General features: G+C 41.4%; 1 protein-coding gene across 1 annotated transcript in view; it reads right to left on the reverse strand.

Moving 5' to 3' along the window:
* The window catches only part of ANKHD1 (ankyrin repeat and KH domain containing 1), a 194,308-nt gene extending 175,512 nt beyond the window's left edge, over positions 1-18,796 (reverse strand). The window contains 3 exon segments of the mRNA XM_075068051.1: positions 18,440-18,564; positions 18,567-18,597; positions 18,600-18,796. Coding sequence (XP_074924152.1) covers positions 18,440-18,564; positions 18,567-18,597; positions 18,600-18,722 — 279 coding nt within the window. The 5' untranslated portion in view covers positions 18,723-18,796.
* Positions 18,797-19,325: the final 529 nt, after the last annotated feature.

The following is a 19,325-nucleotide window of genomic DNA, read 5'->3' on the forward strand; positions in this document are numbered from 1 at the left end:
CTTCTTCACACTTATGAAACACACTCCTGTTTAGTGTATCATTTTTGTTCATTATAAAAACCATTATGCCTTGGATAGGTGACTTAGCTTCGGCCTGAATTAAAATTCATCATTGTTAAACTACCCCTCTACCTCGATATAATGCAACCTGATATAAGATGAATTTGGATACAACGCGGTAAAGCAGTGCTCCAGGGTGGGGAAGGGGCTGCGCACTCCGGTGGATCAAAGCAAGTTCGATATAACGCAGTTTCACCTATAACACGCTAAGATTTTTTGGCTTCTGAGGACAGTGTTATATTGAGGTAGAGGTGTATCTCCATAACTTGTAGGAAGAATATCATCCTACATGTATAACAAGTGGCTGCACAACAGAACCGATATATTTAACTTACTGCAATTATAGCTAAGTAGTTATGCACTGTATACTGATATTATTTCTTTAATTACAGACAAACTGATCTCCCTTTTGAAGATATACTAAACAGGATGAATGTTTTAGCTATCACTGAAGTGACCATGTGCAAAATACCATGCATACTCAGCAAATCTTGAAAATGACTTTTTTTTTTTTTTTTTAGCAAGTTTGCCCAACCTTAACAGATAGGGAGAGGTCAATCTAACTATAAATTATTACAATCTATTCCATGGATTCTGCTCCATTCACATTTTGTTTCACGTAACTTCATTTTTGGCCCTCTTATAATGCATGACCTGGAAGCAAAAGACAAATTTCCTCCTTGACTATTCCCAGCAGACCAAACTCAGGGTTTGTCTACACTACAAAATTAAATCGACGTAACTTAAGTCAATGTACAGACACCAAAGTAATTAAAGCAGGGGTTCATGCCAACATTTGCTCCTTCTGTTGATGGTGCATGTCCTCACCAGGAGCACTCCAACTGAAGTGGGACATTTTGGGACACTGACAGCTGAAGCCTGGGAGCCCTGGAGCTGACAGCCTCAATTGTAGTCTCAGGACTCACACCTGGCCTACCCTCAGCTGTCTCATGGGCAGGAGCTCAAAGCTGTGAGCCCCTACCCCAACAGCAAGAGCTGAGAGCCATCACCGGGCTTAATTTCACAGTAGGGAGCCTACCAGCAGTGACGTCAGTTTCATGGCTGTTATTTCACATTTCAGATCTGACTCCAGCTGTCAGCCTGTCGGAGTCTCACAGCTGGAACCCCCTCAATCCCTATCCTAGGCACTCACAGCTAGGAGTTGGAGAGGAAATGTGAAACAACAACAGCTATTAAACCGACAAGAATGTCAGTTTCACTGGTGATAGGCTCCCTGCTGTGAATTAAGCCCCACACAGGCTCACAGTGGAGGCTGTCAGCCCCTGGGCAAGGGGGGCTCCCGGTGAGGGGGAGGGGAGGGGAGGGGAGCCCAAGAGGCAACAACATGGGCCTCACAGCTTGCAAGCCTGTGCCCCGCTGACAGTTCAGGCTGTCAGCGCCAGGACTGGGGGCGAGGGAGGGCTCCATCCAACAACATACTGTTTAAGTAACAGTGTCTACACAGACACTGCATCACCCTAACTACATCGACATAGGCATTACACCTCTCATGGAGGTGGAGTTATGTCATCAGTGTAGCGGGCCACTTACTTTGGCAGAAGCAGAACTGTAGTATAGAAATTGACATAATTAGGTCGATGTAAGCCGTTTTCTGTAGACTTAACTCTGTAGTGTAGACCAAGCCCCATTCCTATTTGCAAAGACGAGGGCCAGTAACAGAACACCTCCCTGCTTTGCTCAATGGCACAATACTTGTTCTTTGCTAAATACTTTAAAGCTCACCGTTTTACCTCTCCACAAAGAAAGCACATTTTAGCTATGTGATCCTGTTCTTAACTGAAATCATTTCCTTCAGTTAAAATTCTTAACTGAAGTTATATTTACATAAGCCTAAATATGAACTTAGTCTGACCGTGTAACTTTTTGTCTTGTAACTACAATTTCCAACCATGAACCAGATAAACAGGAAGTTTTAGATAAGAAGGAAGAGATTTAATATTGCTAAAATTTCTTACCCAGAATCCTTTTGTAGCCCATCTCCTTTGAGCTTACCTTTAGGCTCAACTTACTTGTAAAAACTATCAGAAGATAGTCATATTTAAAGTTTCAAAATGATATCTTACTGCATGTACTTGCTGTCACTTTAAAAATGTGCTGCCCGCTAGTTCTGTATCATGTGCAATATGGGAGCTGGTTGTCACACAATTTAAGATGACAAAGACAACTTCCCAGATCACTGCGTTAGCTTGAAATTGAACACAATTCAGTGCCTATTCTAATAAGTTAAAAAAAAAGCATATCTATTAAAGAGGGCTGAACAAAGAAGTTGCTGCCATAAGGTAAAAAAAATTCACATCCTAGGCATTTACAAATTTGCTTCTCTTGTGGCAGCAATGAATACTCCCACCCCCTGTACCCCCCACAAGCATAGCCTTAAGTATGAAAATACTAAATATACAAACAAATTACAAAAGTGGCTAAGCCAGGATTGCCAGGGCCTTTTTTGTGTTTAAGACAAGTTTTATAAGATTTTGCCATTAAAAAGAGACTGAAAATTGGCTAACTGATATTGTTTCTCAAACATTAGGGACACAGCTATTAGAGTGAACCAAGATTCTCTGTACCTACAGCTGTCGGGAAGAAAAATTAAATTAGCAGGATTATATTAACTCAAACTAGAAATATCAGTTCATTTAAATATCAAGCATATGTGCTTTTGCTCTTTTTAAAATAAAAATTAAGTTTGTGCAAGCTAGGTTCAGCCCTTAAGCCCCTGAAAAGGTACTAATATGGCATTTGCAGAATTTGGGCTCTTTGATTTAACCCAATCAGAAGTGTAGTGAAATGACAGAGCAACCACTCACTGTGCTATTTTTGGACTCCTTTGTGAGCTGCTTTGAGCAGCTAATAGGCATCTTATTTGGTAGCTGATTAGATATGCATGTGAAAGTGTTGATTTAAGACATAGCTACTCAATAAAATTGCAACACCCATTGTAAATGTTCAGCAAATCCCAGGCACCAAGAATTCAGATGATGTGGCAAGCTACTGCTACTGGACCCCAAGCAACTGGGCACGAGGACATGAGCAGGGACACTTAACATTGGCACATTTACCTGCATTGTTCTAGCTCACAGAACTTGCTGAGCTACTGCCAAAGGACTGCAGCAGCCACCGAGAGGTTTACAGATCCAATTACAAAAGAGCTCATCTCCTACAGCAGATGCGTTCACAAATATCTGACACAACTATTTAGGTATCCATAGGTCAATACCAAGACTGGGTTTATTTCAGGTCAGAGAGTGAGATACTGAACAAACATCACAGGCTTTAAACCTCTCAAGACAGCTTTGCAAGAGCAACACTAGTTGCTTTAAAAGAAAGGCAATAAATAAGGCCATGAGTTTTTCCACAGAGGTCATGGATTCCATGACTTTCTGTGACCTCTGTGATTTCTGCAGTGGCTGGTGTGCCTGGCTCAGGGACAGCCCCTGTGCCAGTCGCACCAGCTGCTGCTGGGGCAGTCTCGGGCCACCAAGCCACCTCCCTCAGCAGCAACAGAGTTTGGGTGTGGGAAGGGGCAGAGGACAAGGTAAGGTGGACTCTGGGCAGCACTTACCTACAGGGCTCCTCGGAAGCGGTGACATCCTCCTCACTCAGCTGCTAGCATCCCAGGTAAGCACGTCCAGAGCCCGTCTCACCTCATCCCATGCCCCAACCCCTTGTCCCCTCCCACATCCAAGCTCTGCTGGTGTTGTGGGAGGGATGGGGGGAGAGGCATGGAGCCAGGTAGGAAGCCTACTGGCCCCGCGCTCCCAGGCTGTCTTCCTCCAACACCCGCAGGGCCTCCAAGCAGCCCTCCATCAAGTTTTAGTCATGGGTATTTTTAGTAGAAGTCACGGACACGTCTTGGGCTGTGATTTTTTGTTTACTGCCCATGAACTGTCTGTGACTTTTACTAAAAATACCCGTGACTAAAACATAGCCTTAGCAATAAACTAATGGACAGAAACTAAATCAGACTAAAGCCAGGTCTACACTAAACTTCTGCTGGTATACTCATGTTGGTTGATGGTGGGCAGATTTCCCCACCACATATACCTATACCATCTCCATACCAAAAAAAGCCCTTATGTAGATGCAGTTATACTGGCAAAAGACTGCTTTTACTAACATAGCTTATTTTGCTCAGGGAAGCAGTCTAAACTATACCAGCAAATGCATTCTTAGCTGTACTGGCAAACTCAGATTAGACTAAGATATAGACAGGGGAGAGAGAAAACTGATCCCTGGAATCAGCACTTTGTTTTGCTAAAAACAAAAAAAAGGAATTCAGAAGTGGCAAAAGCAAAAGAACAAATGTGCGCCCTTGTGTTGGAAAGTGAGAGCTGCAATATTACTATTTCTTTAGGTGAGTGTCTTCCAGATGTACCCCAAAAAAACTGAACTTTTAGTGGCAGGGACCATTTTAATATTGTGAGTTTGTACAGCACCAAGCACAATGGGATCCTGATCAATGACTGAGACCTCCTAGTCAGCACCACAAGATTATTCTCAATCTTGGCTATCCTGTAAGTAAAACTGAACTATACATGAGATCACCACCATACAATTTGAATTATTCAGATTTCATAAAGAGTCATACAACGTGTGCAAAGCCTGTGTTAAGACCACTGGATAACAACTAATTTTTATTCTGTTCGGAAATCTTCTCTATGATAGTTTAAGTTATCAAGTTTCTTTAACCACTATTTTTAAAACAGCGTTACTAATATCAGTTAAGTGTTACCATCACTAGTATTTCTGCTCTAGATAGGATTGGTAAATGAAAGTGAGTAGTTATGGAGTGGCTGCTGTGACTGTGGAAGTGAACTGGACACGGGGTTCATGAGTTATTGCACCCTTAATTCAGAGGCTCACAGTTCTAAAGTCAAAAGGAACTCGAGTACTTGTGGCACCTTAGAGACTAACAAATTTGAGCATAAGCTTTCGTGGGCTACAGCCCACTTCTTCAGATGCATCCAAAGAAGTGGGCTGTAGTCCACAAAAGCTTATGCTCAAATAAATTTTAGTTTCTAAGGTGCCACAGGTACTCCAGTTCTTTTTGCTGATACAGACTAACACGGCTCCTACTCTGAAACAGTTCTAAAGTCTTAATTTTGCCACTTTGTAGCAAGAGAGAAATGAGACAAAAGTGCACTGGATTAATTTAGTTAAGATCTAGTGTTCAAAACCAAAATGTGATTAAAAGTCTAAACAATTTTAAAATTATGTTTAAGTATTAGTGTCAGAATGGCATACCAGCTCTAACAAATCAGGACTTCACATTATTGAGGATCTAATTTTCTATTTATAAGTTTCTAGCCCTCAGACAGAACTCAAAATGGAGAATATATAGGAAGAACTAGAAACACATAAGATAAAATTATGACTTAACTGGCATCAGAGACTTGGTAGGATAAGTCATGACTGGAATATTGGTATAGAAGGATAGCTTGTTCAAGGAGGACAGGCAGGAAAAAAGGTGCTGCATTATACATCAAGAATATATAAACTTGTTCGGAGGTAAGAAGGAGGGAGACGCAGAACAGCTGAAAATCGCTGGGCAAAATAAGGGGACGAAATAGGGCTGACATCATGGTATGGGTCTACTATGAACCATCAAATCATGAAGAAGACTTTCTAGAATAAATAAATATCCAAGACTAGCCAGACAGCTGTTGTGGTAAAGTAATATGGTAAAACACAAGATTTCCAGAAAGTTCTTGGAATATACTGGGGACAACTTTTTGGTTCAGAAAGTGGAGCAAGGACAGGCATTTCAGACTTGAGTCTGACCAACATGGAGGAATTGACAGTGAATCTGCAGATGGAAGGCACACTGGGTGAATATCATCATGAAATGGTAATTTCATGATTCTAAGGAAAGGAAGGAGTGAGAGCAAGACAATAAGGGCAACGGACTTGAAAAAACACAGCCTTTAACAAACTCGGGACTGATACAGAAGGTCCAAAGGGAAGAAAATTAAGGGCTAAAGTAGTCCAGGGGAGCTGGTAATTTCTCACAGGGGCAATATTAAAGGCATAACTACATACTATCCCAATTTGATGGAAAGATAGGAAGAATAGTAAGAGGCCAGTATGGCTCCATCAGGAGCTCTTTAATGACCTGAAAAATTAAAAAGTCATCCTAAAAAGTGGAAACATGGACGAATTGTTAAGGAGGAGTACAAAAGAATAGCACAAAGAAGTCTTACTTTTATTTACTGTTTATAAATTTTAAAAATAAACCTGTTTGTAATTTTAAAGATAGTAATCACAGAATAATCTAACTTTTTGCCAGATCATAATTTAATCATGTTTACTGGGTTTATCTATTTAGGCTATGTCTACAATAGAGCTTACAGTGGAACAGCTGTACCACTCCAGATGTGCCACTCTAAGGTCTCCTGTGTAGCTGCTCTCCCATCAGCATAATTAAACTATTCCCAATAAGCAGTAGTAGCTATGTCAGAAGGATAGTATCTCCCGACAACACAGCGCTGTCCACACCAGTGTTTCTGTTAGTATAACTTATATTAGGTAGGGATGTATTTTTCCCTCCCTACACCCCTGGCCGACAAAAGTTTTACTGACAAAAGTGCTAGTGTAGACATGTCTCATCTCCAAGCGAAGGCTAACACCACCTCTCTCATCTCATGACCACAAAGGTGCATACAAGCATGGATACATGGGGGGAGCACAGACCTTGCGGGCCACCTACAGTTCCAGTAGAGTATGAGGTGTCACAAGGAAGCAACAGATTTTCCAAATCACAGTACATCTTAAGAAGTTCATTAGCGCCACTGCTTTACACACACACACGATGACGCCTCCCTCCAACACACAAACTCCCGCTGAAAGTCTTGGGAAGTAGGATCCCACCCTCCTGCAAGCCTAAAAACAATTATTGTACTTGCACATATATTGCCTCTACAAGCCTTAAAAAGGGTTGTGAGCATCCTTAAACACCACCTACCAGAAGCCCTATTTAAGCTCCCAGTAAGCATAAATAAAGTTATCAGGCCTCCCAGACTGGAGGGATTGCTGGAAGGGCAACAATCGAACTGTAGTTTGTTGAGGACGGAGACTCCAGAGGTTGGTTTTGGTGGAGGGAGCTGGTTAGCTTCCCTTCCCTTCCCTCCTCTACTCATATATTAAGCATATAAGGTGCCCAGGAAGAGATCCTCCCTCCTGCACACCTCTTAAGTTGTGCATGAAAGGAGCTATTCTCTGGCAGATCTCAGGAGCCAGAGTGGACCTTTACTGCTGAATATCATAAGGAGAATGCCCAGGTGAATCTGAGGTTGCAGACATACCATTTGAAAGTTACGTCAATATTAAACATTTAAACCACCTCTGAAAATTCAGAGCTAAGGTTGCACTCATATAAAAAAACACACACCCCCTCACAGGGGTACAAAATATTAGTGATCAGCAATTATGGGTGCCCAACTTGCAATACCTCAAAGCATCTCATGCTGGAGACACAAAATCACCAGTCACTTCTCAAAATTCAGGCCAATGTTTGCATATGCAAATACATACCTATATAATACATCAAGACAGAAATGCAGTATGGGAACATTCCTCCATGATAAAGGTTAGACATCCAGAGTCCTAGGCTTTGAATTTTCTTATGCTAGTATTAACAAATCAATGTGAAATAATTTTTATGGGCAGACATTGTTGCGGGGGGAAAAAAAAGAGCTGGACAGGTGGTCCATATAAAACACATCAGCAGATTTCTCTCACATATATTCAACTGAACTTTCCTATACTAAAATACATATTTAAAATAAAGCAATACCTGTCAATAGTTTCACAAATACTGGAAACTACCAGGACAGAGCTAAGGATGAAACCATTATTGGAGTAGGACCATGTGATTTGTGGAAGTTCAACCACAAACAAGAAATTAAACTAACATTCTTGAAAGGCAACAAATTCAAAATATAGGAGGTGTGCCTATAATCTTGTAGTTTTGTCATGGTTAAGTAAGGTTAGCAGAAAAACAGAACAAGTGCAGAAACTTCTTTGAATTGCCTATAAAAAAAGCTACAAGATTGGTAGATATTTCAGTCACTACTTTAAGAGTTATAAAATAAAACAAGACTGCAGCCAGGACTGATTAGCAGACAAGCAGACTGAGGAAGTTTTAGTTTCAAATGACTTTGCAGTTATCAGCAAGGGACTCACCATATACACAGTGTTGGTTCTGACTGCCATCTGCTCTATTCTCAAAGCATATTCATAATACATGAAACCAAATGGGAGTTAAGTGTACACATCAAGGGGAGAATAGACTAGTTTTGAACATAAGGAAGGCCTTAAACAGATGAGTAGGCCTTAGTGTCTAAGGCAGTTATATTTATTAAGCATTATATGTGTTCAAGTATATTTCAGCATACACTAATCAGTTGATCCATTTTTTCATTATTTAATCACTGCTTCAAAAGGTTTCCCTGCAGCTCATTTATTCCCACCCCTCAGATCTTGCACCCAAGTCAATTTCTGATGTCATCTATTTCCATGGATACAATCCTGTGTTTGACATCACTGTTTAAGGAAATAACCAATATAAGAAAAGTATTATTATGACTTTACTCCAGGATGAGAGAGAAACAGTGTAGCCAGACTCTAGTTCAAATATTTCAACCCAATATATATCTATCTATATCTATATCTATCTCTTTCAAACACAAACCTCAAGTTACCAGAAGCAGCATAAAACCATGTTTTGTTTAAAACTAATGGACTTCCTTGGGTTTGTCTTTTACGCTCTACTGGGGGAAGCTGTTTATACCACCAGCAACCCTAGAAGGGAAAACCAGCTACTGTACATATTTCAGGTTGAATCTTCACAAAAAGCACAAGTTAAGGGATAACTCCCCATTCCTGGGTTTGAAAGATTCCATTCTCCTTCCTAACAAGGTATGCTAGTGCGTTGAGGCTGGGGGAGCTATCACCTCCCTTCTACTTCACTACCGGAGGAATGTTCACATCACCCGTGTCAAACTCAAAAGAGGAAAACACGGGAAAACAGAACACGTCTGGTGGACTGGGAGCCCATAGTTTATTTAGTCTTCTTTATTTACTACTCTGCTCAAAATTGGTCTTCTTCATACTAGGGAAATGGATCACTTTAAAAACAAATACATTTTACGAGTACACTTTTTTCTCAGTCTAGAAAAAAATCATGGAGAGGGCTGCTTTGATCAGCTAATACCATCTGGGCTCAGGTAGAGTAAAGAATTATTTGTAGAAGTGGTCTTTTTCAAGCATGGCCCAATGTGAAAGGTTATATTTATGAGCCATCAAGCAGTTTAGGCCCCAAAATGTGATTTCCATATAATTGTGCCAGTTTTAGAAGAGTCCAATCAGTTCTAGATAACTTAGAAAAACTTGACAATACAAAAAGAAGAGGACTTAAAAACGCACAAACGGAACAGATGAGCACGCCATCTAGCAATTCAGCAATCTGATCCCCACCCATATGCTTCAGGCACCAGAGAGCCTCAATATTTAAAAGTGACTACTCCTACATAAGATGATAAAACTCTTAGGATCTCCTGTAGGAAAAGTAATTGCAATGCCCTTCAACTGCCAGCAGAAGAGAGAAAAAGCAGAGTTCCCTGAAAGAAGTGAAGAGTGTTCCACATTCAAGTCACCTACTATATAGAAGTATATAGCTTGGTGGAGACCATGCTGTGCTTTTCCAAATCGTGTGCCATTTTTAGTAAATCTTTTCAAATCTAGCACATACAACTTTACATGCGTGTTCTGCCACTGCAGAGTCAGCAAATGAAATATAGAGTAAACCTTAAGAGTTATCCTAAGGAAAGTCTATTCCAGTGAACAAAGTAACTCCACTACAATCCCCGTGCTAAATTCTTCTCCACTGGAAACTCAAGATTAAAATCCAAATGGCAAATAATGTGAATAGCCTGAATATCGATGGCCTCTCTCCCTGCGCTCTGTCATCTTTGCAATTACCAGTATGGTCGGGAGTCCCCTTCATTTAAGCTGGGGCCTAGTGGTAGAACTCTCTCTTTATGATGCACTCGGAAAAGCTGATCTCCTTCTCTGTTTGGTCTGAAACAGGCCAGATTTGTTAGCCTTCCAGGCACACTAACATTTATCATTTTACTAAGGTTTCTGGGTAAGGAAGATACTGATGGAAAGAAGAGGTTTCATCAGGGAGTTTTGATTTCTGTAGTTAAGTGAGTTGAGTGGGTTGTCTTTTATTGGAAGCAATTGGGGAGGAGTAACTTATGGGCCTAGTGGAAACTCTGGGCACCTGACACGTTAAAGTCAAGTCACAAGCACATATTCTGTATATTTTTGTGCATTTAAACAAATATTTAAAGTAAAGTGTCTATTTTCAAACGGACAAAAGGATTTTTGGAGTAGGGCCAGCAAATGGACCCAGAAGAAGTGTTACATAGTCAAGTGAGGATCGGAGTTTCGGGTTCTTCTGACCAACAAAGACTGCAAAAATTAACCATCTATCAACACCTGTCTCAAAAGCTAAACTGGATGGCTCCGAAAGGAGTCACTAAATTTTTTATTTAGTTACACCAGACCTGCTTAGTCAGAATTACGAGATATTGTGAAACAAGGCCCTATGAAGGAAGGATTTAAAAAGGATGAATGTTTATAAAGTTTCTACCAGCCAAAAGTGGAATGGGGAGAGAAGAGGAAGAAAAAGTTCTCATTTTATCGCAGAACTACTGAAAAATAATGAGACCATTCACAACATGAATTTGTTTCTTCACAACATGATTGCACAGTATTAACACATATTATATCCAGGAACATGACTCTTCTAGCTACATTTTGATAGGTATAAAAAAAAATTGAATTTATACAAACAAATAGGAAAAATGTTAAATTTCCAATTTATATTCAAACTGATTATTAGGACGTTATAGATGGAAAAATGAAAACAGCCTGATCTGTTTTAATCTCCAAAATTTCAAAGACCCCACAGTTCCTCCAAAATTAGGCTTTAACCTCCCCCTACCAACTTCTGCTAGTGAGAGAAACAAGCTTTCAAATTTACACAGAGGGAGGTAGTTTTAAAAGCTGGTTTACAAATAAGTGTATTAATGAGAATAATCTAACAAGAGAGTCCAATTGTTCTTATAATTTAGACTATCACAGGAGTTGAAAATCATACTGTGTCAATGGAAAGGCTACAAACAGGATGTCAAATTCTTGAATGCATCAGTTATCAAATAAAACAAACACAATTTTTGTAGATTTCCCATATTTACAAAGGAACTTGATTAGTATAACTCATTAATTCCTAAATTTTTATTTAGTTACGCTATCCTCATTCCAGAAATGGGCACTTCTATTAGTAAGACAAGATAAAAAAATCACAGGAGATAAAAGAGGATTTTGGGTGATATCTGAAGCAATGTTATCACTTCTGAAAATATAGGATGTCCATATTAGGACAATCAGAACTTACTCCCCAGGACACAGTATTTTTGACTTCAGCTGATACCACTGAGAACTACCAGGGAGTCCTCATAACAGATACAGAAATTACATTTACTTGCTTCAGGTGAAAACTTTGGAGAGGGAATGGGTTCAGGAGGGATTCTTCTTCTGTCAGAAGAAAGGCTTGAGTGTATACTGGATAAGAGAAATCAGGGTAGAGTGATTTAATTCACTGATTCCAATCCTAATTTAAATCATTAATTCTAACCATGTTTTAGACTTCCACTTTGAATTTTGCTTTAGGAAAGTATCTATTCTCATTGTTTGGTATAGCATTCAGACATGTTCATTTGCAACTAAATACAGTTTTGATACATTTATCTTCCTGGTTAGCAAAAAGTATGTAAATATAGTATAAACAATTATATTGCCTAAGATACATTTAAATCACATTCTTAAGTTTTAATTATTGTAGGTTAAGAAATTTCATTCACCATTTTCTATTTACTAGTTAATTTTTACCCATGCTTCAAGCTGCTTTTATATATAAACTGGAATCAATTAAAAATGTGTAAGAGCCACAACTTAAAACTGTTTCTAATAAACTACCTTAAATAAACTGGATACTAAAAAAAAAAGGCTTATTAAAATATGTTTTGCATTTCAAATTAACTGATATATTAAACAAAGGAAGTGTTATTTATAGTCAGTGTGCTGACAGATTGAAAAATCTGTCCCATGGTGACCAGAAACAAAGGTATTTTTTTTTTTTTTTAGGTGCTTCAAGATGCAGGTAAGTGCTTACTGGGATTTTCAAATGTGCACAGGCACATAATCTGCTTTAGCACTTTTCAAAATCTCACTAAGCATCTATATGTGACTAAATACCTTTGGAAGTCTGTCCCCACGTTCTTCAAAGTACTTCCATATTTGCGAAAATGTAAATACCAGCATTTGCTGTGTTATAGACACTGAAAACAGATAATGCACTACATGACATGCATCCGATGAAGTGGGTATTCACCCACGAAAGCTCGTGATCCAATACGTCTGTTAGTCTATAAGGTGCCACAGGACTTTCTGCTGCTTTTACAGATCCAGACTAACATGGCTACCCCTCTGATACATGACATTGTTACACTTATAAATCTTGAGTTGCCTCAAAAATTACAGACGTTTTCTCCCTGATTCATTATATAATTAAAACAGCAACACCCTTTAGCTCACTAAAGCTTTTAGAGGACTCACTGATGAAGCTTTATTTAAACATTAATAGATTATATTAGGTTTAGGCCTTAACATGGGTTGCCATTTCAGATTTAATTTTAAAGGGTTTAAGAAGAAATTTGTATTTAAATAAAAATGCAATTTAAATTTAAAAAATCTGATCAAAAATCCCATTTGATTTTTTTAAATAATTTATTATTTATCCACCCTGCAAGAAATCCTTACGTATTAAGGAGGATATGGGGTGCCTACCATAGGGACTCTAAACATAGGACCATAGGGAATCTAAAGGTATGTTATGTCCAATTTTTCATTATGTTTCACGTAAATATACCCAGAGGCTTATGGAATAGATACATTTTATACATAAGGCAATTCTGCTGTCAGGTCACTTACTCTGAAAAAGGGATGCAAATAGACTAAATGACATTCTACAGCAGGGGTGAACTCTAATTTCCTTTGAAAAAATCAGGGCTACATAACTATGAACACAAGAGGCCTGCATAACTTTTATATGACTGCAGTCAAATGCCACTCTGCACCCTAACATCCTCGAGTACCTTTATCATTATGGATGGCCTCAGATTTGCTTTTTCATTTTATATTAGGTCAGTGAGGCACACAATATTGCAAATACTTCATCTATCATAGTCCTTTACTTCAGTTTGGTACATCTATTTCTGCAGCCTAATTTTCCCTTTTTAAAAGACAGACTTCAGTTGATGAATTTGATGCAATATTGGTGAAAGGTAAGAGATTCACATTATAGGCCTGGGCCCAGTAGTCTTCTATAGCCAAAGGACAGGTAGCTTAAACTCCACACACATACACGCCCCTGCCAACTTAACTCCTACTTAACCTATAGGGATCACAGCTAGTATCAAGAAGATAGTTTAATATCCATGCCTATTCACTTCACCAGCACCTATTGCCAGAGCCTCAATAGAATCCAGCTTCAGTGATGGCAGTTCACTCAGAACTAGATTAACTCATTTAAAATAGGCCACAGCAACTTCCAACCACAAACCCAGGCCAAGTTTAAGATATGTGAATGTTTTGACCTTCACTACTGTTACCAAACCCATGGGCAATCTGCAGGGATTCCAAAATTAAACATGAGGAGGGCAATAACCTTTGGTGGCAATATCCTCTCTAAGTACAGGAGAATTACTGCATCCCTCTTAATATTTTGTCTACTATTACTGAAAAAATTATCTACTTGATATGATTCCCATGGATCATGCTTGAATCATCTGTAATTGTTGACTGATTTGTATTTGATGTATTTTCATGGTGATCACAGGTGTCAGTTTCCTGTATCTCCTCTCTCTCACCTTATCAGCCTCTCCATAGTTCATCTGCACCACTAGTTTCAGAAGTATTTTCCCTTTGAACTGTCCCTTTGAACTCAAACAGACAAATGTGTTCGTAAGGGGTATATTAGCTGGCATGGGCCAGCCATGAGTGTCTAATTGCACTGGAGACATACCCAAGGTTTCCTAATCTTTCCCCATATGTAGTTTCTTGACCTGTGCTGACTCAAAAATAATTCATTCTCATTATTCTTCTTCCTCAGTTTTTTCAATTTCTGATGCCCATCTCCTCTGCCTCCATCCACATAATAATCCTTTAAAACAACTGAGACAAAGATATTGCTCAAAAATTATATCAAATTACCATATATACTCATTTATAAACTGAATATTTTTGGTAAAGAAGTTATGCGTCAAAAAGCTTATAAATGTGTCTACACCAAAATTTGATGATTTTAAACTCTATGGAATCATTGAATTAATATCTAATATATTGTCGTTTTGTTTACCTGGAGCATCTGCAGGCCTGGAGCCCCTCAGCTCCCTGTGGACGCGGTTCACCGTTCCCAACCAACGGGAGTGGCAAACCGCGGCCACTGAGAGTTGAGGGGCTACAGGTCTGCTGATGCTCCAGGTAACCACAATGTCCAGGCCCACTACAGCCTTACCCTAATGGGCCAGGAGCCAAAGTTTGCAAACCCCTGAAATATAAGGTCAGGAGGGAGGGCGGGGGTGGTAGGCTTATAAATGAATGGGCTAATGAACGAGTATATACGGCACTCTACTTTAGAGACTTCCTGATCCCCACCCCAGCTGTTTTTTTCCCATTAAGTATCTTGCAGGATGCAGAATAATCCAGGAAATAGGGAAATGGACTGGGAGTCAGGAGGTCTGAGTTCTATTCCCAGCTCTGCCACTGATTGGCTGTGTGACTGCGGGCAAATCACTTCCCCTCCGTGCCTCAGTTTCCTCATCTGCAACGTGGGGATAATATTTCCATTTTAAAGCACTTTCAAATCTCAGATAAGAAATGCTGTAAGCATTATTCATCTTGCCTCTGAAATTTATTCATTTTTGAATCTTGTATTTGTTTTACATTTCTGTTGTATTTTATGTTCTGCACCTCCCTGATGATTTTATTTGGTTATTTTCTCCATCTCCCATTGACTAACCCTAGTCCAGTTATTTTACCATATTAAAAACCACATCAATGCAATATGCACATACACTTGTTACGGATGTCATTTCAGCATGGTTTCTTTTTTAGAACTATAGAAGCCAACTGCAGGAAAAGCCCAGATTAAAGGGACATGGAAAACCTTCATTTTATGTACAGTATAATTCCAGCTATCTGAAAATCCTAGTTACCCGAAGCCAGTGTCCCCTCCATGTAACCCTATGTCACTTACAAAACGCTTCCATTTATCCAAAACTTTTGGATGACATCCAAACCATTTCAATAAATAGAAGCATATTATTTATTTTTAAATCTCCCTTCAAGTGCTCCCTAATTCCAAGCATTGGTAGTACCTCAAAGCATACACCCAAGTCAGCGACTCATGACTTGAGACTACAGTTCAGCCACCTGCTAAGTTTTCAAAGCTGTTTAATTCAAGAGCTGCAGTTTTCCATCCCAAGAGCTTACAGTTGCTTGTTTGGGGACAGAGGACAACAGCAGCAGGTGCCTCTAATATTCTTACACAGAGAATGAGGCTAAAAGACAGCTCCCCCTGAACTGTGTCAACCTTGTTCCATAACAACCTAGCAGGGAATCAGTCACAAGACTCATCTTTCTCTGTCATGTTTCCTTGTGCAGTCACCTCTGCCCAATACTGAGCACAGGTAACGAGCACATTTGAGATCAAACTCAGGCAGAAATACCAAGACAACTTATCTATGCATGTATTTTGGAAGCCTCTGAATATTTATTTGGCAGCACCTTTTAAAAAGTTTTAAATAAGAAAGCAGTTCTTGCAGAAAGACCTTATTTCCTAAACTCCAGCCTTGAGTAAGTGTTTGTACAAAGTTCCTAATCTTTTTTGCCCTCAACGGTTTAAAATGAATCTACAGACTACAGGCATCAACTATAAATAGTACTTTGCCATTATATAGCCTCATTCACCAGAGGATCTCAACAAGGGTGCTTCACAGACACTAATTAGACATCCACATCTCCTGAGACAGAGAAGTAGGTAACTAAACATACATCACAAATTAAGGTATGATTCTAGCAGGGGTATGCCTACCTATGCTAGCTTTAATCTAGCGAGTGGGGATAATATTAGTGAATACATAGTGACATGGACTTCAGCATGGGTTACCCATCCCAGTAAAAGCCTGTCAATGGCCCTAATCATGTACTCTGGTTGCTGGCCCACACTGAAAACCCTACCACTGCATCTTCATATTATTGTTACCCACACTAGAGTAAAGTTGGTGCAGGTATGCTTACCCATGCTACCATCATCCCTTAATCTGCATCATAGACATCCCTAAAAAGGATACATTTCCAAAACAGAATCTTTACCAGTTTGATGGTATCAATATCAGAATGAAGATACTATTTCAGAATCTCTGTAGGTATGTTTAGATCTTTCTTGATTTCCTATTTAGCTGACATTCTCAGAGTGGTTCTCACTTAGACCTGTGTTTTGTAAACACTGCTGTAAAACAGATATACACTGGCATGTGAAGGAACAGAGATAGAAGGCTTGATGCATAGTAGATACCAACAAAGAAGCAATCGGTATTTTTTCCATAGCTAGTGCATGGAGGGGATTCAAGTATCTTACAAATAACCCCCAACCCCACTGGAATATATTTCAGTTTGAATATTTACAAGAACAAGGATTTTTATGGGATGTAACCTCAAATTGAGGCCATGTTCACACACAGAAGTTCCATCAGCTTAATTTAGAATTTAAAAACAGTTTAGTCCCAGTGTGGGCACTTAAACTGACATATCAATTCAGCTTAATTTAGGAAGCTGTAAGAAGCGTGCCTGTACACTTAACCCACGCTTACACAAGTTTAACTAAATCAACTGGACTAGAAATATGTATTTTTATTAAATTAGTGCAACTTTCTTAGTCGGACAAGGCCTAACAGTTCAGAATTCACCAGGCCTAGGGGTGAGTGGACAGATGCACAATGGAGTGCCTAGACACCAGAATAAGTGCTGGGCCCCTCCTTCCATCCCTTCAGGTGAAATTGTAAAGTAGAGAAGTTCAAGCATTAATCCACTCCAGGCATCCAATTCTAGTACATGGGGGGGGGGGGGGGGGAAATCAGTATTATGTTAATTGTACCTTTTTCCCCTCTTGCAAAGATGTGCAGAGGTTAGGGAGCTGCAACACATGAGCTTTGGTCATTAGAAACCATCTGCTTAGGTGGAGGCAGTAGTAGTGGGTAGGATCTCAAAACTCTCCCCTTCAATTAGGTGACACAGGAAATTGAATTAATTCCCTCACCACAGCACCAGTGGGTGGTGATGGGTGAAAATTTGTCTTCACCCCTAGACCAGACGGAGCAGCGTTCACAGAGTTTAGAACCCCCACAGGTCCCATATAGAATGTTGATAGGCATACACACATCCCCATGCATACCCCTCTTCAGGTTATACACGTGTTTGGGAAATTAGACAGTTGGATGCCCTCCATTCTTCTATAGTGGAAGAGAGAGAAGGGCAAATCCCTCCTCTCATCAGAAAACTAAGTGCTTGGAACCCCTATACCTCCTCTTCCTGAGTCTGGGGTAGCAATAAGTGAGTGCTGGGAACCTCAGACACTCCTTAAAACCGAGCATAGAATAGGTTCAGTGTGGTCAGGTACTGGAAGCCACCATCCTCCTACACTATATGAGAAGAGAGACTGAATACTAAAGTCCCACACCCAGACTATCAGTCTGATGAAACAAAAGTGGGTACTGGGACTCCATCTCCCCGAGACTAAGTGCAGATGAGGTGCTCAAATCACCCCCTCCCAGCCGGGGGGGAAGGGTGAGCGGCTGAGACCCGCCTCCGAGACTGGCTGTGGAGAAAAGAATGTGGGGGTGCTGAGCCCCACGGACTACGGGCACAATACAGGAGACTGGGTGCGTGGCCCCGCCTCCATTCCGCGGGGACAGGGCCGGTACCGGGACCAACCCCCGCTCATGACGATTGGAGGCGCATAGCGAGACGAGCGGGTGGATGCCGGGAGGCCCCTCGCTCCTGGGTGCACAGGAGGCTAAATACTGTCCCCTCCTCAGGCTCGCTGTTGGGTTCTGGGCCCCGTTTTACTGAGCAGAGAAGGTCAGGCCCCAGGTCGCCGTTGCCGCGGCGAGCCGGCCTAGGCCGGTCAGGAAGCGGCTGAGCGCGGAGAAGCCGGGCCCGGCCATCGGTCTCTCACCTCGGACACCTCGTCCTCATCGCTGCCGGAACCGCCGCCGCCGCCGCCCCCACTCCTCAGCACGGCAGCCGCCAGCTTAAAGTCGAGGGCGGCCTCTCCGGCGTCGGGTGCTGCCGGGGTCTCCTGCCCGCCGGCCCAGCCTCCCCGAAGAGGCGCGACGGGCCCGCAGCCCCAGCGGGGCGGGCCCGGCCGCGACGGGGGCCTCGGCGGTGGGGGGAGCACGGGGAGTGACCGAGTCTATCTCCTCGTCGCCGACAGGGGCGGCGGTGCCGTCCGTGAGCATCGCGCTGATCCGGGGCCGCCGCTGCTCTCACAGCCCAGCCGTCTCCGTCCCCTCACAGCACCAGCAGCAGCGCCACTAACTTCTCACAACCTAAGAGAACTAGGAGCGCCGCACCGCCTTCCCCGCCCGCTCCTGCCACTCTCATTGGCCGTGCTCGGTCTATGCCTCAGCTCCATTGGACAAATCTCCAGCCACTCATCTTCTCGTCACGCGCTCCCATCATGCTACCTTGAGAGCACACGCCGAGGCGGTTTGTACTCGCTGCCCCGCCCCGTTCTCTTTCGGGCTCTTCCTGAATTTTCGGAAATCTGACAGGGCATCTGGCATGTCAGTCAAGCCCCTCCCGGAACATCTGGAGACTGATTGGATAAAATACCCGTCGGTCAACTTTAATTCGAGATTTCAGGACTCCGATTGCTCAGAGAGTGCATCAGTCATACCGCACAGCTCTTGGCGCCATATGATTGGCTTGTCTCCCAATCCGTCACACACTCCCCTTTGACTCCTTCTGAAGGTCTCACTCAGTGATACCAGGCTCCGCCCCCTACTATGATTGGAAGATAGGCATGTCTGTCAATGATAAGTGCCGTGCCCTCTTGTCCC

The sequence above is a fragment of the Chelonoidis abingdonii genome, chromosome 7 (genome assembly GCF_003597395.2).
Source record: "Chelonoidis abingdonii isolate Lonesome George chromosome 7, CheloAbing_2.0, whole genome shotgun sequence".
Classification (NCBI taxonomy): domain Eukaryota; kingdom Metazoa; phylum Chordata; order Testudines; family Testudinidae; genus Chelonoidis; species Chelonoidis abingdonii.